The sequence below is a fragment of the Dipodomys merriami genome, unplaced genomic scaffold (genome assembly GCF_024711535.1).
Source record: "Dipodomys merriami isolate MVZ:Mamm:240054 unplaced genomic scaffold, mDipMer1.0.p SCAF_3, whole genome shotgun sequence".
Taxonomy (NCBI): Eukaryota; Metazoa; Chordata; class Mammalia; order Rodentia; family Heteromyidae; genus Dipodomys; species Dipodomys merriami.
This window is the reverse complement of record NW_027204492.1, coordinates 111946977-111970677: the sequence shown is the minus strand read 5'-3', so window position 1 is coordinate 111970677 and position 23701 is coordinate 111946977. Positions and strand designations below refer to the sequence as shown.

At 43.2% G+C, this 23701-nt stretch overlaps 1 protein-coding gene and 1 non-coding gene across 6 annotated transcripts in view; one reads left to right on the top strand and one right to left on the bottom strand.

The window, feature by feature from the left end:
* Ctps2 (CTP synthase 2) overlaps positions 1-23701 on the bottom strand; it is a 100794-nt gene that overhangs the window by 70176 nt on the left and 6917 nt on the right. For 4 of the 5 annotated variants that reach the window (XM_070040808.1, XM_070040807.1, XM_070040809.1 and 1 more), the window contains exons 2-13: positions 22127-22210; positions 21052-21256; positions 19294-19329; positions 18198-18368; positions 16616-16716; positions 10419-10535; positions 9639-9722; positions 7902-7982; positions 3409-3560; positions 1975-2107; positions 1211-1299; positions 348-442 (exon numbers count right to left, since the gene is read on the bottom strand). In XM_070040808.1, the coding sequence (XP_069896909.1) occupies positions 348-442; positions 1211-1299; positions 1975-2107; positions 3409-3560; positions 7902-7982; positions 9639-9722; positions 10419-10535; positions 16616-16716; positions 18198-18368; positions 19294-19329; positions 21052-21217 (1225 nt within the window). In that variant the 5' untranslated portion in view covers positions 21218-21256; positions 22127-22210. The remainder of the gene's footprint in view (positions 1-347; positions 443-1210; positions 1300-1974; positions 2108-3408; positions 3561-7901; positions 7983-9638; positions 9723-10418; positions 10536-16615; positions 16717-18197; positions 18369-19293; positions 19330-21051; positions 21257-22126; positions 22211-23701) is intronic. The other variant, XM_070040811.1, reaches the window with a different exon arrangement.
* Positions 9850-9954, top strand: LOC138840626 (U6 spliceosomal RNA). The gene has a single exon (XR_011376177.1). It is a non-coding gene; the product is annotated as a U6 spliceosomal RNA (small nuclear RNA).

The following is a 23701-nucleotide window of genomic DNA, read 5'->3' as shown; positions in this document are numbered from 1 at the left end:
GATCACAGTTCAAAGCCAGCCTGGGAAGGAAAGTCCATGAGACTCTTATCTCCAATAAACCACTAGAAAACCAGAAGTGGTGCTGTGGCTCAAGCGGTAGAGCGCTCGCCTTGAGCTGAAGAGCGCAAGGACAGCGCCCAAGCCCAGAGTTCAAGCACCACGACCGACACCCCCCCCCAAAAAAAAAAAAAGAAAATGAGGCAGAAGGATCAAGAATTCAAGCCAGCCAAAATAACATGAGACCTTTAAAAAAAAAAAAAAGCACACACAACCTTGGTAGGTTTTACCTATTCTAAGGACTGAAACCTATTATGTGCTGAAAAATCGAATACACTCATGAGTTTTACCTAGAAATGGGATCTTCTTTGTCCTTGCCCAAGAAATGGCCTGAAGTTTTCCCAGTGTTCCTCTGATTCCAAATCCTCCAGGCACAAGAATACCACTGAAATCAGCACAAGATAAAGGGAAAGTTGGGGGGGGGGTTAGAGTTTGTTTTCAACCTTTCATGTTTACTGATCCTACAGCCAAGTGTTTGGCACAATCACTAATGAATATATATGAGGTGCATTTTCAGGATCAGTTGCATGTTTACACATCCTGGACTTTCTTCTTAAAATCTTTTCAGCTGGTGCTGATAGCTCATACCTGTAATCCCAGCTACTCAGGAGGCTGAGATCTGAGTATTAAAATTCAAAGCCACCCGGGTCAGGAATGTCTGTAAAGCTTTTATCTCCAAATAACCACTGAAAACTAGAAGTGACACTGTGGCTCCAAGTGGTAGAGCACTAGCCTTGGGCAAAAATGCTCAGAGACAGCACCCAGACCCTGAGTTCAAGCCTCATGACCAAAACAAAATTTTTTTTTTAAAAACTAGAATTAAAACATAAGAAAGTTATCATGTTTGTGCTTGAACTTTGTACACATAACAGCCATCTCTGTATCCTTCAGTCAGTGTGATCCACACACTTAACCTGTAATATAGTCTCCCCGAGCTGCCAAATAGAACCACTTTCACGCATATGTGCCCTGCATTTACATGGTACATTTCAAAGCAATGCACTGTGAATTCAGTACAACCACCTGCAATGACCACAACATTTCTAACTATGGTTCCGAAGTACACAAAAATGAGCAATTGGGGTAAGTGGAATAATTACGGAGCAAGCACATGGCATTGTCCTAAGTGGTGGGGGCTGTCCCTGGTACTCACTCAGCCTTGCACAATTTCTGCCAAGCCTCATGGAATCTCACAGGATCCTCAGCTTTGGTGACCTGCTCCAAATCGATGGAATCTATGTACTGAAAAACACCCAACAGAGTAAAGGAGAATTTAAGAAAAACAAACACTCAACCCAGGGACTGGTGACTCATGCCTGTAATCCTAGATACTCAGAAGACTAAGATCTGAGGATCCCAGTTCAAAGCCAGTCTGGGCAGGAAAGTCCAGGAGTCTTACATCTAGTTAACCAGACTCTTATCTCCAGTGAACCAGCAGAAAATCAGAAATGGAGCTGTGGCTTAAAGTGGTAGAGCATTAACCTTGAGCAAAAAAGCTCAAGGACAGGGCCCAGGTCCTGAGTTCAAGTCCCACAACTAACAAAAATGCTCAAGGCCCTGGTTTCCATCCCCAACACTATGGGAAAGAAGGAAGGAAAAGAGAAAGGGAAGAGTGCTGAATCTCTAATGAGCTTCCCAAACATACCCATCTTTGCTCACACCTGGTCCCCCACACACATCTCCCCCAGACTTTACCTCAGGCAACTTTTCCCTTTTTTGATTTTCCTTTGTTTTCTTGGACTACGGATACATCTTAGCCGTGATGTGACTATGCCCGTACAGTTGAGTTCTGTAAATCCTCCTGGTGAATTATCAATCCTGTGGGATAGTCTTAGGAACCCTTCAACACAACCTCCTTGAAACACAACATTCTGGAGTGAGTGACTGAAATATCCAGAAAAGTAGACAGGGACTTACCATCAGATTCAGTTTGTGGTTGATTGCCAAGGCAGAATGTTCCAGGGCTTTGAACACGGAGGCATAGCAGTCCCTGAGTTTGGTATATTTTCCCACTAGGGCAATAGAGCATATTTTCTGTAACCTTTCATACCTGAGAAAGAAGACCAGCTCAAAGTTTATATTCGTGAGTTACAAGCTCACACACAGCCCTTGCTCTTATTCTCAGACACCTAATACAACCTTAGGAGCAGACAAGACTCACAAACTTGTACTTGACTCCAATCTCCCCTCCAAAGATCCAGAATCCATTCATCCATTCAACAGATTTTAAAAATCCTAAGAAATCTCAAGCCAGGCACCGGTGGTTCACACCTGTAATTCTAACTACTCAAGAGGCTGAGATTTGAAAATCACAGTTCAGAGCTAGCCCAGGCAGAAAAGCCCATGAATCTCTTATCTCCAATTAACTACCAAACAAGCCAGAAGTGGAGTTATGGCTCAAGTGGTAGAACACTAACTAGCCTCGAGTACAAAAGCACAGGAACAGCACCCAGGTCCTGAGTTCAAGCCTCAGGACCAGCACTAAAAATAAGAGAGAAAAAAAGAAATTATAAGATTGGGCTTACATAAGCATGTACAGACAGACATGGGAGGGGGAAAGGCATTCAAAACAAAAAATACATATTTAAAAAGCTATCTCCTAAACAAGAGCTGTTCATACATTAGTTTATTAAGGTGAAATATGTATTCTGTTTGTCAATAAGAAACATTCCAATATTAACTTCCTAAGGTGACCTTGTATAAGAAAATGCATTCTGATTGTCTACATTTAAAATCGTTACATTCCCAACTGGCTCACAAAAGTCTGATTATTCATGGTGTGCCTGAAAAATGGTGCTAAGAGGACTATTTAAAATATTACAAGCCATTTAGATCATTTTTATGAGAAAATTCCATTCTACAAAAGGCACTCAATCACATTTCACCATTAGAGACACAATCTTTTGTGTTGCTTTTGTCAGGAAATCTGTTCAGAGAACATGAAAAATATGTGAACTGAAATTAAGTCTGTAGGAATGTCATCTTGAGGCTGAAGATTCTTTAGGCCTTTGAAAAAACACTTTCAAAACTCCTTAGAAAAATATTACCAGCCAGGTGCTGATGGCTCACCCCTGTAATCCTAGCTACTCAGGAGGCTGAGATCTAAGGACTGTGGTTCAAAGCCAACCCAGGCAGGAAAGTCCAGTATCTCCAATTAACCAGCAAAAAGCTGGAAGTGGAATTATGGCTCAAGAGGTAGAGCACTAGCCTTCAGCTCAAAGACTCAGACAGTGCCCAAGCCCTGTGTTCAAGATCCAGAAGTAGCAGCTCCCATGGGAAGGGAAGGAGGCTTGTAGCTCCGTCCAAAGGTGGGGTGAAGGGGGCAGTGCTTAAGTAACTCCTTTCACAAACCTGTCAGCCATATTTCTCCACTTGAAAAGTAAATTATTTGAAGAATCACAAATGGGCAGGTCCAATTTCTCTTTGAAATATTTCACAATGCCTTGTTCTTCCAAAAGCAAGGGCACTCGGTATGTAGAAGAGACATCATGGATACAGATGACCTGATCAATAATAAAACATCACACTTAGGTGAAGCAACTTAACTATCCACCAGAATGAGACAAAACTCAAGAGAAACTAGCGGTTTATTTATACCAATATAAGAAAAGCAAGAAGATGGGCACCAGTGGCTCATGCCTATAAACCTAGCTACTCAGGAGGCTGAGAGCTGAGTATTATGGTTCGAAGCCAGCCCAGGCAGAAAAGTCACCCTGAGACTCTTATCTCCAATAAACTACTCAAAAAAGTGGAAGTGGTACTCTGGTTCAGGTGATAGAGCACTAGCCTTGAGCACAAAGAAGCTCAGGGACAGCACCCAGACCCTGAGTTCAAGTCCCAGTACCAGCAGGGGGAAAAAAAGCAAGAAAATCGAGCATGATCATGCATGCCTGTAATCCTGACATTTGGGAAGCTAACACAGGAGGATAACATTGGAGGCCAACCTGTGATGCATAGTGAGATTCTACTCCTGAACTATTTCTCTTATTATTCCCTAAACAATATCATATAACAACTGCTATCATAGCATGTATATTGTCTTAGGTAATATATGTAATCTAGGGCTAAAGTATGCAAGAAGATTCACATAGGTTATAAACAAATACTGAGCCATTTTCTATTAGGGATTTGAGTGTCCAAGGGCTTTGATACCCATGGGGGGTGTCCTAGAAACAATCACTTGAGAATCAAGAGGGATGACCATATCTGGACTTTGTCCCCAATTCCTGGCAGAGCTTCAAAAACCTTCAGAATGTCTGGATTGACAGGAATATCTTTGTCATGCAACTTGGCTCACACTCCATACCTTCTACATAGTTTTAGAATCAGGCTACTCATCAGAAAAAAAAAAAACAACCATGTGATTAAAGCACTGGAATTTATAACCACCAGCCTGAAATCTGGGGAGAGAAGGTGACTGAGGACTGAGTTGAAACACATGGCGAAATGTTCAATAAATCATGCCTATGTGATAATTTTTCAATAAAACCTCTGTAGAGAGTCAGGCACCTGGTTAATACCTGTAATCCTAGTCACTCAGGAGGCTGAGATCTGAGGATTGCAGTTTAAAGACAGCCCAGGCAGGAAAGTCCATGAGACTCTTCTTTTTTGTTTTGTTTTGCCGGTTCTGGGGCTTGAACTCTGGGCCTGAGCACTGTCCCTGGGCTCCTTTTGCTCAAGGCTAGTGCTCTACCACTTGAGCCACAGTGCCACTTCCAGCTTTTTCTGTGACTAATTGGAGATAATAGTCGCATGCGTTTTCCTGCCCAGGCTGGCTTTGAACTATGATCAGATCTCAGCTTCCTGAGTAGTTAGGATTACAGGTGTGAGCCACCAGCTCCTGGTTCATGAGACTCTCATCTCCAATGAACCCTCAAAAAGCCAAAGGTGGAGCTATGGCTCAAGTGGTAGAGTACTAGCTTTGAGAAAAAAAAAAGCTCAGGGAGGGCTGGGATGTAGCTCAGTGGCAAAGCGCTTGCCTAGCAAGTGCAACGTCCTGGGTTCGATCCCCAGTACCAAAAAAGAAAAGACAAAAAAAATACAGTTAAAAAAAAAAAAAAACCCAAACAAAAAAGCTCAGGGAGAGTGTCTAGGCCCTGAGTTCAAGCCCTAGGACCGGCACAAAAAGAAAATAAAATAAACCTGAATGGTAGGATGCCAAGCTGATGTCATTTTAACTGGTATTAAATTGCGATGCTCTAGCTGGGCACTGGTGGCTCATGACTATAATACTAGCTACTCAGGAGGCAGAGATCTGAGAACCACGGTTGGAAGCCAGTTCTCATAGGAAAGTCCATGAGACTCTTATCTCCATAAACTATTCAGAAAAATCCAAAAGTGGTGTTGTGGCTCAAGTGACAGAGCACTAGCCTTATGCAAAGGAGCTGAGGGACAGCGCCCAGGCACAAGGTTCAAGTCCTAGGACCAGCAAAAAAAAAAAAAAAAAAAGCAATGTTTTATATGTTAATATCCAAGACACACTGCTCAAACTACCCACCTTGAAGTGTAGATTAAAGCAGTACCATTGATCTATTTATTTTTTTTTTTTGGTCAGGTCCTGGGGCCTGAACTCTGGGCCTGGGCGCTGTCCCTCAGCTCTTCAGCTCAAGGCTAGCGCTCTACCACTTGAGCCACAGCGCCACTTCCGGCTTTTTTCTTTTTCTTTTTTTTTTTTTTTTGCTTATGTGGTGCTGAGGAATCGAACCCAGGGCCTCAGGCATGCAAGGCGAGCACTCCACCACTGAGCCACCTTCCCAGCCCCTAAAGCAGTACCATTGAATACACACCCTTTGCCTTCTAAGTGTGTGCATGAGCATTACTTGTTCTTTCATTTGTTGCTACAACTACTTATAGTTGCTTCGGGTCATAGCCATGTCCCCTGCTCCCTTCATTTGGATAAGTTTACAAGTGCACCTTGACCACAGTAACATTAATTATTATCTGTTAGAAGAGAAGAATAGCCAGGTGCCGGTGGCTCATACCTGTAATTCTAGCTACTCAGAAGGCTGAGATCTGAGGACCACGTTTCAAAGCCAGCCCAGGCAGAAAAGTCCCTTGTGAGACTCTTATCTCCAATTAACCACTCAAAAACCAGAAGTTGAACTGTGGCTCAAAGTGGCAGAGTGCTAACCTTGAGCAAAAGAACTCAAGGACAACACCCAGGCCCTGAGTTCAAGCCCCATGACCAACAAAAAAAAAAAGAAGAAGAAGAAAAAGAGACAGATACCTTTAAAGAGTAGGTACTGTCTGGCTGGAGTTCTTTTCTACACTTATTCTAATGGGCACTTGACACCCTCTCAAGAACATTCAAAAGGCTACTTACAGGCATATAATGATTTTGTCATATACTAAGTAAGTGCCCCAAATGGTCTGCCAACTCCATGTTCAGTTTGCCCAAACCCATACCTATAAAGTCATAAGATGCTTAAATATCACCAGCTTGACACTCAGACCATAGCACCTCACTGTGGCATGTCCACCAGTGCAATTCCAAATGCAAAAGTATCACTAATATAGAACTCTTATCTCAGTTATAAATTAAACCTAAACCAGAGCCAGGTACCAGTGGTTCACATCTGTAATCCTAGCTACTCAGGAGACTGAGATCTGAGGATCATAATTCAAAGCCAGACCAGACAAGACAGTCCATGAGACTCTTTTTCTGGGGGCGGTGGGGGGGGGGGGGGGGAGAGGGGATCATTCACAAGGCTTGAACTCAGGGCTTAGGTGCTGTCCCTGAACTCTTTTTACTCAAGGCTGGCACTCTACCACTTGGAGCCACAGCTCCATTTCCAGTTTTCTGGTGATTAATTGGAGATAAGAGTCTCACAGAGCTGGGTGCCAGTAGCTCACGCCTGTAATCCTAGCTACTCAGGAGGCTGAGATCTGAGGATGAGGTTCAAAGCCAGCACGAGCAAGAAACTCTGTGAGACTCTTAATCTCCAATTAACCACCAGAAAACCGAAAGTGGTGCTGTGGCTCAAGTGGTAGAGCGCTTGCGTTGAGCTGAAGAGCTGAGGGACAGCACCCAGACCCAGAGTTCAAGCCCACGACCAACAAAAAAAAAAGTCTCACAGACTCCTGCCTGGGCTGGCTTTGAACAACGATGCTTGGATCTCAGCCTCTTGAGTAGTCAGGATTACAGGAGTGAGCCACCAATACCCAGTTCATAAGATTATCTCCCTAATTAACTACTAAAAAGCCAGAAGTAGAGCTGTGGCTCAAGTGGAGGATTGTAAGGCCTTGAGTTCAAGCCTCAGTCTCAACACATAAACAATATTAAAAATGAATAAAATAAAGCCAAGCATCAGTGGCTCACATCTGTAATCCTAGCTACTCGGGAGGCTGAGATCTGAGGATAGTGGTTCAAAGCCAGCCCAGGCAGGAAAGTCTGAGACTCTTATCTCCAATAAACTACTCAGAAAAGGCTGGAAGTGGCACTGTGGCTCAAGTGGGAGTGCATTAACCTTGAACACAAAGAGGCTCAGGACAGTGCCCATGCTCTGAGTTCAAGCCCCAGGACTAGCAAAGTCAAGATTTTTTTCATTTAATGTCTAAGGAGCTGTGATTGGATTAAAGTCCCCCAAAGTAGCTGGGTACCGGTGGCTCATAGCTGTAAATCCCACCTACTCAGGAAGTTGAGATCTGAGGATCGCAGTTGGTAGGGTGCAAGTCTTGAGCAAAAGGAGCTCAGGGACAGGGATCAGGCCCAGAGTTCAAGCCCTAGGACCAGAAAAAAAAGCTCCTCAAAAAGCAATGCCATTATTGAACAATGGTTCAATAAAACACTAGCATCAGCAGGAGTAGCTGCAAGACAATAAATCTAAATTGCAGCAAGCATTTACCTGTTCAGGGTTCACGTGACAAAACATAGAAATCTTCTCCTTCACAGCCATCTCGATGGGTGTTGAACTTCGGCAGACAATCTGTCAAAGGCAGGGGCACACAGCTCAGCAAGCCAGCAGCAGGCTCTTCATGATGACATTCATTTTCAGGAAGATACTTGACCAAGTACCTATACTCGCTCCTTCCAGCCATGCCACTGCACTATTTGAAATTATTTTGAGCACTAACACAAGCAAATATCATTAAGTTCAACACAAATCTACCAGTAATACCCCAAAACATGAAGTTGTATCTGATGAACAGCCCAATGTAACTACTTTAAATACAATAAAAGAGCTAGATTGGGGGCTGATGAAATATTTCTCTAAAGGGCCACATAGGAAGTAGTTTAGGTCTGCAGGTCAGACTCGCTGTCTTGATACTCAACTTTGCCAAAGCTATCAACAGCCCAGTGACAGTGGCCTATGCCTGCAATCTTAGCTACTCAGGAGGCTGATCTCTGAGGATCATGGTTCAAAGCCATCCAGAACAGGAAAGCCTGTGAGATTCTTAGCTCCAATTAACCAGCAAAAAAGCCAGAAGTGGAGCTGTAGCTCAAGTGGTAGAGTACTAGCTTTGAGTAAAAAGTCAAGTGAGAGCATGAGGTCCTAAGTTCAAGCCCCAATACCAGCCCTCCCCGCCAAAATGTAATCAAATGGGGGATTGTATTTGTCTCATAAATAAAATATGAATTAGGGGGGCTGGGAATGTGCCTTAGTGGTAGAGTGCTTGCCTAGCATGTGTGAAGCCCTGGGTTTGATTCCTTAGTATCACATAAAGAGAAAAGGCCAGAAATGGTGTTGTGGTTCAAGTGGTAGAGTGCTAGCCTTGAGCAAAAACAGCTCAGGTACAGTGCCTAGACCCTAGGACTGGCAAAAATTTAAATTAAATTAAAAATAAGCCAGGTGTTGGTGGCTCACACCTGTAATCCTAGTTACTCAGGAGGCTGAGATCTGAGGATCATGGTTCAAAGCCAGCCCAGGCAGGAAAGTCCATGAGACACTTATCTCCAATTAACCACCAGGAAAATGCAAGTGGCACTGTGGCTCAAGTGGCAGAACACTTGCCTTGAGCTGAAGAGTTGAGGGCCAGCACCCACGCCCAGCGTTCAAGCCCCACAACTGAACAAAATAAAATAAAATCTAAATTAGGAAAACAGAAAGCTGACTTGTGAGTCCTTATTTGTGAACCCTTGCCCTAGCCTATTGTCAATACTCAGATTACCTGCTATAAGGACACATTACTGTTTAGTCTAAAAACAGAGCAGTGGGAACCCAGCTTAGCAGAGTCACAGGATAATCCCAAAGTCTGCTTTATTAAAGGATCCAGGAATTACATAAATGGCAAGATAATATACCTGGCCATTTCTCTAAGCAGCCAATCAAATGAGAATGCAAGAAGAATAGATGGTCAATTTCAGGATAAGGATAAAGCAGACCTTCCTCACTCCCAGACACAAAAAGCTTATTGTCATGGGAACCATTTGAGAGCATCAAAGTACCTAGATGATGTTCAAGATTAAGGTATTAAAGATGAAGCTCAGTAGAAGAGAGCATGCTAAGTACAAGGCCTTGGGTTCCATCTCCAGTGCCAAAAGAGGGGAAAAAATGTAACTAGAGGTTACAGATTGTGACTAGAAGTCTTACTCAAAGACACCTCAGAGACAAACATACTCACTGTGCTTGGGTCTAACTCACCAGGTCTGGAGACAGGCCTAGCCCCCTCAGAGCTCGGACACTGTTTTGGGTGGGTTTAGTTTTTTGTTCTCCGGTAGCGCTGGGCTAAAAAATAAAAAATGAAAATGGGTCTCTATCATGGTTCCTCAGTTTCAAGTAGGGGACACATAAAAGACTAGAGGAAAATTGGTCAAAGGGAGAGGAAGGAGAAAAGTTAAGAAAGAATAGATGAGTGCTCGCTTCGGCAGCACATATACTAAAATTGGAACAATACAGAGAAGATTAGCATGGCCCCTGCGCAAGGATGACACAAATTCATGAAGCATTCCATATTTAAAAAAAAAACAGATGAAGCTAGGTGCTGGTAGCTCATGCCTGTAATCCTAGCTACTCAGGAGACTGAGATCTAAGAATCTTTGTTTGGAGCCAGCTGGATGAGTTCAAGCCTCATGACTGACCAAAAAAACAACAACAACAACAACAAAAAAAAAACAAGAATAGGACAGAGAAGGTGGCTTAACAGAAAAAGCCAGAAGTGTTGCTGTGGCTCAAGTGGTAGAGTGCAAGCCTTGAGCAGAAGAGCTCAGGGACAGTGCTGAGGTCCAGAGTTCAGGCCCCACAACTGACAAAAAAAAAAAAAAAAAAAGAATAGATGGGGTAAATTGGATCAAACTAAATTAGATGCATGAATGTTATATATCACAATGAAACACCTTTATACAATTAATTTTGCTAAATTATATTTTTAAAAAGAGAAAATTGATCCAAGTTGCCCTTCGCATATTTGTCTGGAAAGCCTACCTGTGGGACAAGGCTGACATGAATATTGTAGAAATTCTCTCTTTTAGCTTTAAACTGGAATTGTCTGAATGCTTCTACAAATGGCATTCCTTCAATGTCACCAATGGTGCCTCCCAGCTGCAAATGCAAAACAAAGACACAAATGAGCAAACATCTTCCAATGTACACAGATGACTAGAAAAATTTTAAGTAGATTAAGCATAAGACCTCATATTTGGGCTGAGTGTCAGGTGTCTCACACCTAAAATACTAGCTATTCAGGAGGCCGAGATCTGAGGATCACAGTTCAAAACCAGCCCAGGGCAGATTTTTTTCTTTTTTTGGTCAGTCATGGGGTCTGAATTCTGGACCTGGGTGCTGTCCCTCAGCTCTTCAGCTCAAGGCTAGTGCTCTACCACTTGAGCCACAGTGCCACTTCTGGCTTTTTCCTTTTTGCTTATGTGGTGCTGGGGAATCGAACCCAGGGCCTCATACATGAAGGCAAGCACTCTACCACTGAGCCACCTTCCCAGCCCAAATCTGAGAGATTCTTATCTCCAATTAGCTAGCAAAAAGCAAGAACTAAAGGTATGGTTCAAATGGTAGAGCTCCAGCCATAAGCCAAAAAACAGAGTGAGAATATAAGGCCCTGAATTCAAGCATCAGGATAAGGAAGAATAGGTAGGGAGAAAAGTAAGATCAAGGAAGATTTTTTCCTGGCTGGTCTTGAGGCTTGAACTCAGGGCCTGGGCTTCTTTTTGCTCAAGGCTAGTGCTCTACAACTTGAGCCACAGCGCCACTTCCGGATTTTTTTTTTTTTGTCGGTCGTGGGCCTTGAACTCTGGGCCTGGGCGCTGTCCCTCAGCTCTTCAGCTCAAGGCAAGCGCTCTACCACTTGAGCTACAGTGCCACTTCCGGTTTTCTGGTGGTTTATTGGAGATAAGAGTCTCAGGGTCTCTCCTGCCCGGGCTGGCTTTGAACCGCAATCCTCAGATCTCAGCCTCCTGAGTAGCTAGGATTACAGGCGTGAGCCACCAGCGCCCGGCTTACTTCCTACTTCCCGATTTTTTGAGTAGTTTATTGTAGATAAGAGTTTCACAGGACTTTCCTTCCCTGGGCTGGCTTTGAACCACGATCTTCAGATCTCAGCCTCCTGAGAAGTTAGGATTACAGGTATGAGCCACCGGCAGACAGCTAAGGAAGACTTTAAGAAAATAAAATTTGCCAGGCACGGGTGGCTCAAGCCTGCAATCCTAGCTACTCAGGAGGCTGAGATCTAAGGATCGAAGTTCAAAGCCACCCCAGGCAGGAAAGCCCTGTCAGACTCTTATCTACAATTAACCACCTAAAATCCATCAGTGGATTTATGGCTCAAAGTGGTAGAGCACTAGCCTTGAACAAAAAGCTCAGGGAACATTGCCCATGCCATGAGTTCTAGTCTCATGACTGACAAAAAATAAAAAGAAAAGAAAATATATAAGAAGATAGAAAGAGCCCAAACATAGGCTACAGAGCAGCAGGATAAACTCAGTTTTACCAATAGCCCAGTTGGAAGGCAGATAGGAAATCCAGTGACAATACCAAAAAGGCAAAAACCACCTGGCTCTGCCTAGACTGCTAGAATGAAATAGTGAATCTCTCTCTTTTTCTCTCTCTTTCCTCCCATATCAAACACATGCATACGCCTACATATATTTAAATAGTCTCTTTGAAGTCCTGGTAGTACTAGAATTAAATTACTATTATTAAAACATGCTGGCTTTCTGAAACAAACAGAACCAAAGCCCCATGAATATTACTGGCAGTGTAATCCTTCAATAAATGTCAAGTTAATTTACAATGTGTTTCCAATAACATTAAAGCATTTTACTTTTGACTATGATAAAATTCACCTTAACCCATTCAGCATTCCCATATTAAATTCTTAAGGCTACCACAAATTCTAAAATCAAATCTCTAGCATTTGAGCATCTATACATGCAAAGTGCTATCTTAGGAGCTCAGAATTGAACAAGAAGCCTAAGACAAAAACTGAAGAACAAGAATCAAGAATAAAACTTGAGACTAAGGGGCTGGGAAGGTGGCTCAGTGGTAGGCGTGCTTGCCTTGCATGCATGAGGCCCTGGGTTCAATTCCTCAGCACCATATAAACAGAAAAAGTCAGAAGTAGATGCTGTGGCTCAAGTGGTAGAGCACTACCCTTAAGTTGAAGAGCTGAGTCCAGGCCTAGAGTTCAAGCTCCATGACTGACCAAAAAAAAAAACAAACTTGAGACTAGTGATCGTGGCTCATAGTCTATACTCCTAACTTCTCAAGATGCTGATATGGAAGATCATGGTTTGAGGCCAACCCTGACCAAAATAATCAGCACAATGATGGGGTAGAGGTGTGACTCAAGTATAGAGCACCAGTCTAGTAAGTATGAAGCCCTGAATTCATACTCTAATACTGGGGGACAAAAGACACACACAGAAGGGTTGGGAGGAAGGTACAGAACTCGAGGGAAAAAGACTGAAAAAGTACAGCAGTGGGGTGCACTGGACACTGATGAAAGTGAACTATACAACTCATGGGTGGAGATGGGAGGGAAAGGCAGGGAGAGAGTAAGGGAACAGAAGATACTGTACGAAAGGGAATGTACTCATTACCTGACTCCTGCAATTGTAATCCTACAATTGTAATCTCTACATCACCTCTATAACAACAGCAAAGTAAATTAATAATAAAAAAGAGATACACAAAGACAGAGACAGAAGAAATTGGATAATGAAGAATAAAAGTAATACCAAGAAAAGTACTAAGTATGCTGCTGTGTGAGCCACCGGTGCCCAACGGGAGCCCATCTTTGATGGTACAAAAATTACTCAGGTTTAACATGCCCAAACTATACTCTGCACCCCATGCCATAGTCTGCTTCTCTTGGTGTTTCCTGATGTCCCCCAATGACATCTGTTCCCATTAACTGGCTGGAGCTAGAAGTCTAGAAATCATCCTAGCTACTCAGGAAGTTGAGATCTGAAAAATCTCAGTTTGAAGCAGACAAACTCACAAGACTTCTGATCTCCAATTAACTAGCAAAAAGCTGGAACTAAAGGTATGGCTCAAGTGATGGAACACCAGCAGTGAACATGAAGCCTGAATTCAAGCTCCAGCACCAACTTCAAAAAAAGAAGAAAAAAAAAAAAAAAAAGGTGGTGGAAGGCAAGACTTTAAACATTAGCCTTTTCTGCCCTCATGTGGCCTCTTGTGGTACTGCATACTCTCAGCCCATTTTGAAGTTCTCTTTAGCCAGCAGCTTTAAGTTTCAACTAATTGTCAGCCCAAGTGCAAAAAATATTAAATGGAAAACCAGAAATAAACAATTCACAAGTTTTAAATAACCTGTATTTCAACATATTGTCTTTGTTCTATCTTACAGTTATTCTTTTTTTTTTTTTTTTTTGGGTCCGGTCATGGGGCCTGAACTCTGGGCCTGGGCGCTGTCCCTCAGCTCTTCAGCTCAAAGCTAGTGCTCTACCACTTGAGCCACAGCGCCACTTCCGGCTTTTTTCTTTTTGCTTATGTGGTGCTGAGGAATCGAACCCAGGGCCTCAGGCATGCAAGGCAAGCACTTTAACCACTGAGCCACCTTCTCAGCCCCCTTACAGTTATTCTTAATCTTTTTTTTTTAATCTATCATGGGTCTTAAACTCTGGGCCTGGGCACAGTCCCTGAGCAATTCAGCTCAAGGCTAGTGCTTTACCATTTGAGCCACAGCACCACTTCCGTTTTTCTGGTGGTTTTTTGGAGATAAGAGTCTCACAGACTGGGCTGGGATGTAGCTCAGTGGCAAAGCGCTTGCCTAGCAAGTGCAACGTCCTGGGTTCGATCCCCAGTACCAAAAAAGAAAAGACAAAAAAAAAAAAAAAAAGAATCTCACAGACTTTCCAGCTGGAGCTGGCTTTAAACCATGATCCTCAGATCTCTTCCTCCTAGTAGCTAGGATTACACACGTAAGCCACGGGTGCCCAGCTTTTTTTTTTTTTTTTTTTTTGGTCAGTCATGGGGCTTGAACTCTGGGCCTGGGCGCTGTCCCTCAGCTCTTCAGCTCAAGGCGAGCGCTCTACCACTTGAGCTACAGTGCCACTTCGGGTTTTCTGATGGTTTATTGCAGATAGGAGTCTCATGGTCTTTCCTGCCTGGGCTGGCTTTGAACCACGATCCATCAGATCTCAGCCTCCTGAGTAGCTAGGATTACAGGCATGAGCCACTAGCACCCAGCCCCAGCTTATTCTTAATCTCTTAATGCACCCAATTTATAAATTAAACTTGTTAATGGAGTTGCAGCTCATGTGGTAAATAGAGCATGAGCCTAACCTTGAGCAAAAGAAGCTTAGGAATAGGGGCTGGGAAGGTGGCTCAGTGGTAGAGCGCTTGCCTTGCATGCCTGAGGCCCTAGGTTCGATTCCTCAGCACCACATAAGCAAAAAGAAAAAAGCCAGAAGTGGCGCTGTATCTCAAAGTGGTAGAGTGCTAGCCTTGAGCTGAAGAGCTGAGGGACAGCGCCCAGGCCCAGAGTTCAGGCCCCACGACCGGACCCAAAAAATAAATAAAATAAATAAAAGCTAAGTGAGAGTACAAGTTAAGCCCTAGAAATAACACAAAAAATAATATTAATTAATTAGTTAATTTTACCATCCCTAAATGTATGTGTAAGATTTGGTAACTTGCTAGGTGCTCGTGGTTCACACCTGTAATCCTAGCTACTGAAGAGGCTGAGATCTGAGAATCATGGATCAAAGATAGCCCCAGCAATAAAGTCTGTGAGATTCTCATCTCCAATTAAACACCAAAAAGCCAGAAGTGGAGCTGTGGCTCAAGTGGTAGAGCAGTAGCCTTGTGCAAAAAAAGCTAAGGGGCAGCACCCAGGCCCTGAGTTCAAGCCCTAGGATCAGCAAAACAAGGTGTGGTACCATGGTAGGCAGTTTCCCAATCCAAGGAATACCCTAGAACATATTTCCTACAGATAAAAATGGAGAAACAGTTGAATTGAAAACTGCAGCAACAGCAAAGTGAGAAGTTCCCACTCCTCACATAGAGATAAAGGGAAGAAGACAAGTCATAATTTCAAACACTAACTTGTTCTTGTCAGTCCTAGGGCTTGAACTATGGGCCTGGGCGCTGTCCTTGAGCTCTTCAGCTCAAGGCTGGCACTTTACTGAGCCACAGTGCCATTTCCAGTTTTCTGGAGATAGTCTCATGGACTTTCCTGCCTGGGCTAGCTTTGAACCTTGATCCTCAGATCTCAGCCTCCTGAGTAGCTAGGATTATAGGTGTGAGCCACCAGCACCTGGCTTAACTTTCTTTTTTTATATGGGTGGTGGTACTTGAACTTGAACGCAGGGACTAGGCACTGTCCCTTACCCCACTCAAAGCTGGTAACTTACTACTTGGGCCATACCTTATCTTCTGGCTTTTTGGTAGGCAAGAGTCACATGGACTTTTAAGTCTCATAGACCCTAAGTCTCCTAGCTTACGGCTCATAGACTTTCCTACCTAGAATGTCTTCAAACCTCAGCTCTCAAGTCTCCTGATTAGTTAGAATTACAGGAGTGAGCCACCAGTGCCTGACTCAAATACTATCTTTCTTTTTTGGTGCCAGGAATCCAGGGCCTGGTATATGTTAAGCAAGCACTCTATCATGAAACCACAATTCCCAGCCCTCAAAGACTACTTTCTTGGAAGTGGCGCTGTAGCTCAAGTGGTAGAGCGCTCGCCTTGAGCTGAAGAGCTAAGGGACAACGCCCAGGCCCAGAGTTCAAGCCCCATGACCGACAAAAAAAAAAAAAAAAGACTACTTTCTTTCTTTGCCTTCTACTTCCCTAACCCAATCTCTGTCTGCTTCCAAAGTACTTGCAGCTATGTTTTCAAATAGCACGCTCTGAAACACACTGTATGGTATGGTCACTGGAACAGACTGTGCGGTACAAACACTAGAACACACTGTGTGGTACAGACAGGGCAGGCTACAAGCACCTCAAGGGCAGAGATTATGCCCATCCCAGGCCCTGGAGATGACATTGACCTTGACATTAATGATTTGTCTCACTACATAGAACACTTCCCTCCCATCCCAGCACCCAGGAAGCCATCTGTACATAGCTGTGGAGTAAATGAAGAGCAGAGGCACAAAGACCCCACAAGCTAGAAGGTGGTAGTTTGTAAAGTTCCATACTTGCCTCAATAACGCAGATTTGAGGTTCTTTCATATTACTGTCTACAGGCACCTTGGCTTGATTCATAACCCACTCCTGGATGGCATCAGTAATATGGGGGACAACTGAAGGAAATAAAGAACCACAGTGTGAAAAAGAAAAACGTTAGCCAGGTGCTGGTGATAAGACAGTGAAGGGAAGGGAAAGAGGAAAGGAGAGGGGAAAGGGGAGAGGAAGAGAAGGGAGGGGAGAGGAGGGAAACAGGAGAATGGGAGGAGAAAGATGAGAGGGGGAGGGAGGGAAGAGAAAAAGAGGGAGGGGAGAGGGCAGAGGGAAGGACTATAATACCAAGGAAGTAATATGCCAGAAGAGAGACTGGCAAGCTGGATGCTAGACCCCCAGGGAGCTGCAGAAAGTGCATAGTGCATGATGGTCACACTAGCCATGGAGGCGCAGCCCGATGCCCCACTGTGGCCCTGAAGCTCAGGCAGGGGTGGAGCAAACCCATGTGTGAAGGTCAGTGGAAGAACCCACGGGGCGCATCTCCACAGCCATGTGATACCCAGAGACCCAGCAATGCTGAAAAAAGCCCCAAAGCTGCTGGTCTCCGTGAAGAAACAAAAAAGTTAACTTGAAGCAGGCTCAAGGAGAGCCTCCACCTCCTGACTTTTCATGTGCATGAAACAGCACCAATAGCCCCTGGCAGCTGAGAGGAAGAACGCCGGGCTCCAGTGAACACTTACAGCTCATTTGAATGGGGAGCATGGCATCCCCACCTGGTGAAGTTGGCACCATTTACTGGCCAAGCTCACCCAACTTGTCCAACATGCTGGGCTCAGCTGGGCTTTGCCTCCACAGGAGTGGCTCAGAGGTCAGGAAGCAGGACCCAGGTCAGGGGCTTTGCTCTCTCCCCATCACTGGGACACAGGTTTTCCCAAGATCTACACTGCCCAGTTCCACAGGAGGATACAATGATCTTTTTTGTCACCAGCTCTCTGACTTGTCTATTGGAGGGCAGAGAGCATGACAGAAGGAGGTGAAGGAAGACTGAGGAAGAGGAAGAGAAACAGGATAAGGGAGGAGGAAGAGGGGAGAGGAAGAGGGAAAAAGAGAAGAAAATGTAACTATGAATGTGGAGAATAAAAAGAAAGTACGTTTTAAGAGGATATGAAGTGTTAGCGCTCAGAGTACATAACTTGTCCACTTTTAATTCAGGCAACATGCCTATAGAAAATAATACCTTAATGTGGGTGGGGATGGGAGGGAAAAACCTGGGAGAAAGGCTAGGAATGTGGGCTTAGTGGTAGAGTGCTTACCTAGCATGCCTGAAGCCCTGGGTTTGACTCCTCAATACCACATAAACAGAAAAAGCCAAAAGTGGTGGAGCTGTGGCTCAAGTGGTAGAGTGCTAGCCTTGAGCAAAAGAAGTTCAGGGACAGTGCCCAGACCCTGAGTTCAAGCTCCAAGACTGGAAAAAATCTGGGAGAGAGCAAGGGAAGGAGTGACATTGTCCAAAAGGAAATGTACTCATTATCTGATTTCTGTAACTATAACCCCTCTGTATATCATGCTTATAATAATTTTTAAAGGAAAAAATATATAATACCTTGAACTGTTTTCCCCAGGTAATCGCCACGCCTCTCCTTATTAATCACATGCTGATAGATTTTTCCAGTGGTGATATTGTTGTCTTTATAAAGATTAATATCCAAGAACCTTTCATAATTTCCAAGGTCCAAATCAACTTCTCCACCATCATTTAAGACAAACACTTCACCTACCATTAACAAAAAAAAAGGAAAAAAGCAAGACAAATTTAAAACATGATTTCATTGAAATTGATCACTTTTCTAAGTAAAGATCTAGTAAGAAAATATATTTAGGCCAAGCACCAGTGGCTCATGCCTATAATCCTAGCTACTCAGAAGGCAGAGATGACAATCTCAGTTCAAAGCCAGCCCAGTCAGGAAAGTTCATAAGACCCTTATCTCCAATTAACCACCTAAAAATCAGAAGTGGAGCTTTGGCTCAAGAGGTAGAGCTCTAGACGTGAGCGAAAAAAAAAAAGCTCAGGGACAGCACTAGGCCCTGAGTTCAAGCCCCATGACCAAAAAGAACAGGTGCAGATTCACACAAGCCTTATTTGAAAATCTTTGGGTATACAATAAGCATCATAATTTGGAATTATTGGTATTATAGAAACATAGTATAAGCTGGGCACTGGTGGCTCATGCCTGTAATCCTAGCTGCTCAGGAGGCTGAGATCAGAGGATCATGGTTCAAAGCCAGCCCAGGCAGGAAAGTCCATGAGACTCTTATCTCCAATGAACAACCAGAAAACCAGAAGTGGCACTGTGGCTCAAGTGGTAGAGCGCTTGCCTTGAGCTGAAGAGCTCAAGGACAGTACCCAGGCCCAGAGTTCAAACCCATGACCAACAGAGAATATTTCATGTGTTAGAAAACTATCAAAAGCACCCCATAATCAAACACATTCCAAAGGAAATAAAATGAAATAAAGATTATAAGTAACCACAAAGTTATAAAGAATTTTTGGAAAGTTTGAGAAAAGACTCATAAATTTATGACATATTTTAGATTTTTCAGAATGTTGGATTTCAGAGTTGTAGATAAGGAAAAGGAGCCTAAAAACTATCAGCAATATGCATTATGGGGACGGGGCTATAGCTCAGGAGCAGACTTGCCTAGCATGCAGGAGGCCCTGGGTTCGTTCCCCTGCACTGGAAAAAAACACACACACAAAATATGCGTTATGTATCAAAAGCTTGAAAACATCCTTATTTTTCAAATCAGAAATTATGCACCTACAAATTGATGTTTAAAGTTGACTTACAGATTTTTTTGTGTTGTTTATGTCAATAAATTGAACACTTAACTGCTATGTACAGGTCCTGTGCAGGATAGAATATGTAAATATGTCTACAGCATATTAAATTTTTAAAATTAGATTCAAAGGAAGCATAACTCTAAGAGTCAACAATTCCAAATTCAAAACTGGACAAAAGTAGCTGAGTGGCACAAGGCCAAACTGTAGTTCCAGCTCTTCAAGAGGCTGAAGTGGGAGGTTCACTTGAGCTCAGGAGTTAGAGACTTACCTGGTCAACAGAGGGGGGAAAAAACGCAAAACTAATAATATGGGTATTAGAAAACAGGGCAGCAGATACCCCAGGAGTTATGGACTGAGACCAAGAGATACAAAGGACTTCTGTTCTTGATCAGGGGCTGGTTATACAATAGGTTCATTTAGAGAAAATTCATCAAAGCTATACACTTATGATTTATGCAATATTCTGCTTGAATATTAAAAAAGTTTTTTAACATTAAAATGTATTAAAATAGTATTAAAATGCAATGTTACTGGGCACTGGTGGCTAATACCTGTAGTCTTAGCTACTCAGGAAGCTGAGATCCAAAAATCCAAGTTCAAAGCTAGTCCAGGTAGGAAAGTCCATGAGACTCTTATCTCTAAGTAACCAGCAAAAAGCTGGAAATGAAAGTGTGGCTCAAGTGGTAGAATGCTTGCCTTGAGCAAAAAAAGTTAAGGGAGAGCACATTGCCCTGAGTTCAAGCCCAGCACAAAAAATGAAATAAATGGAAGAAGGGTAAACAAATACAATCATGCTATTCAGTATACAAAAATAAAATAATAATGCCTTGTTAAAAAAATATATGTACATCAAAACCATTATTTCATACAGTAAGAAATGTTAAAAAAAATATTCCTGTGATCATAAAACAAAATATAATCCATAGCAAAATAGGACAATGTTTCCAAATGGATTGACTATTTGGAATGTGATCAGTGATCTTAAAAATGCATCTGCTGGGGCTGGGAATGTGGCTCAGTGGTAGAGCATTTGCCTTGCATGCATGAAGCCCTGGGTTTGATTCCTCAGCACCACATAAGCAAAAAGAAAAAAGCTGGAAGTGGCACTGTGGCTCAAGTGGTAGAGTGCCAGCCTTGAGCTTAAGAGCTGAGGGACAGCGCCGAGGCCCAGCGTTCAAGCCCCATGACCGGAGTCCAAAAAAAAATGCATCCGCGACCATGAAAACATTTACATATTCATAAGGTCTGATCCAGCAAGTATATTTCTGAAACTATATTCTCAAGAAATTACCCAAAACACCTGGGCACTGATGGCTTACTCCTGTAATCCTAGCTACTCAGGAGGCTGAGATAAGGATTGCAGTTCAAAACCAACAGAGCCAGGAAAGTCCTTGAGATTCTTATCTCCAATTAATCAGTAAAAAGCCAGACGTAGAACTGTAGCTCCTGTAGTAGAATACCAGCCTTGAGTGGAAAAAGCTAAGGGACAGTGGATGCCCAGGCTCCTGAGTTCAAGCCCCAGGTCTGGCACAAAAAAAGGAAAAACAAAAGTAGTACCCAAAATAAAGAACTGCAAGTCTGTTTAGTGCATTATAAGAAAGGTTCTTTTTCATACCATGTTCATAAGGAGAAAAAGTCCCGGCATCAATATTGATATAGGGGTCAATTTTGATAGCAGTAACACGAAGTCCACATGACTTAAGAATTGTCCCAATGCTGCTGGCGATGATCCCTTTACCAATACCTGAGATGACCCCACCAGTGACCAGGATATACTTCATTGGCGAAGGAATAGTTGGTTGCCCACTATCAGGTAAAATCTGAGAAACAATGAAAACAAGAGTCAGGGAGCACTGCCCATTTAAATTAACATGTTGGATTGAAACTCCTTTGTACAACTACTTAAAGATTAAGGGGAAAAAAAGGGCAGGGGATAAACAGGGAGCCAGCCAGGTGCCAATGGCTCACACCTGCAATCCTAGCTACTCAGGGGGCTGCAATCTGAAGATCCCTGTTCAAAGTTAGCCCAAGCAGGAAAGTCTGAGAGTCTCAGCTCCAATTAACCACCAAAAGGTGGAAGTGAAGCTGTGGTTCAAGTGATAGAGAACTAGCCTTGAGCAAAAAGCCAAGCAAAAATTCTAGGCCTGGGCTGGGAAGGTGGATCAGTGGTAGAGCGCTTGCCTTGCATGCATGAGGCCCTGGGTTCGATTCCTCAGCACCACATAAGAAAAAAGAAAAAAGCCAGAAGTGGGGCTGTGGCTCAAGTGGCAGAGTGCTAGTCTTGAGCTGAAGAGCTGAGGGACAGCGCCCAGGCCCAGAGTTCAGGCCCCACAACCGGACCCAAAAAAAAAGTTCTAGGCCATGAGTTCCAGCCCCAGGCATATGCACAGAGTGCGCATGCACGTGCACACACACACAAATTCTCAACACAAACCTAGAGGTTTTTTTCTTTTATAGATCCAAAAATATATCTTAATATTTATCTTTTTCCACTCCTACTGTCCCTGGCAGTCACCAAGGTGATGTTCTTCCCAGCCAGACCTTACCCACCACACTATTTCTCTACATCAAATAAACTGAATTCACTTACATCATGACCCTAGGCAAATTCTTCAACTGTTCAAAGCCTGTTTCCTCCACAGAGTACAAAACCTCAGAGTTGTACAGGAATTTACAAACAGAGTGCTTACCTGATAAATTAAGGATGGCTGTTCTTCAGAGCCACCTATTAACTGATTCAATCAGCTCACAAATCTTTATTGAACATCTATTTCCTGTGGATGGGAAAAGAACAAAAAAATCAAAAGTCCTGCTCTTTCAGTTTTCATTTTCTTGTAAGATGAAGGAGTAAATTAACTGGATGCTAATTATATCTTATTCTGGCACTGTCATACTGTTTGATTAACTTTCAATCTGCAAAAGTTAGCAAAATGATGGCAAAGGGCATAGCTAGCAAGATCAATAGAAAGCCTATTGATTGGGAGATCTTCACTAGCCATACAATGGACAAAGGTCTCATATCTAAAATATACTTAGAACTCAAAAAATTGAATCCCCCAACAACAAATCCTCAAAACAACTGCCCAATTAATAAATGGGCTAAAGACTGAAAGACTTCTCTGAAAAGGAAATAAGTATGGCCAATAGACATGAAGAAATGCTCAACTTCTCTAGCCATAAAAGAAATGCAAATCAAAACAACATTGAGATTCCTCCTCACCCCAGTTAGAATGGCTATAATCAAGAAATCTAATAACAACAGATGCTGGAGGGGATGTGGCCAGAAGGGAACCCTAACCCATTGTTGGTGGGGGTGTAAACTTGTTCAACCACTTTGGAAGACAGTATGGAGGTTCCTCAAAAGACTCCACATAGAGCTCCCCTATGAACCCTGCAATCCTACTTTAGGGCATTTTCCCAAACGATCACAAACAAGGCAATACTAGCACATCTATGTTTATCGCAGCATTATTCACCAGAACTAAGACATAGAACCAACCAGATGCCCCTCAGTAGATGAATGAATCAGGAAAATGTGGTATGTGTGTGTGTGTATTGTGCAAATATATATATATATTGGAATTCTATGCCTCCATCAGAAAGAATGACATTGCCCCATTTGTTAGGAAATGGAAAGCCTTGGAAAAATTATATTAAATGAAGTAAGCCAGACTCAAAGAAACATAGGTCCCATGGTTTCCCTTACTTGCAATAACTAGTATACGTTTAGGATAATCTTACCAGACAAGGAGAAAAGGTCAAAAGCTATGTACATATGACCATATAAGATAATGCTAAGTGAAATGAACCCCAAGATAGGGACACAAGAGGTTTTTTCTTTGTCACTGTTGTTTTTAATGTACAATGTGATTTTTTTTGTTTCTTTTGTATGTTCTTCCCCCATGGCGGGGAGGGGGGGAGAGGGGGAGTTAGGAGGTGGGGAGGGAAGGGATGGTAGGAGAAAAAAAAAGGAGGGGGAGGGCTGGGAAGGTGGCTCCGTGGTAAAGCGCTTGCCTTGCGTGCATGATGGCCCTGGGTTTGATTCCTCAGCACCACATAAGCAAAAAGAAAAAAAGCCGGAAGTGGCGCTGTGGCTCAGGTGGTAGAACGCTAGCTTTGAGCTGAAGAGCTGAGGGACAGCGCCCAGGCCCAGAGTCCAGGCCCCACAACTGGACCAAAAAAAAAAAAAAAAAGGAGGGGGTAACAATGCTTAATAGGAAATGTACTCATTACCTTACTCATGTAACTGTCACCTCTCTGTACAG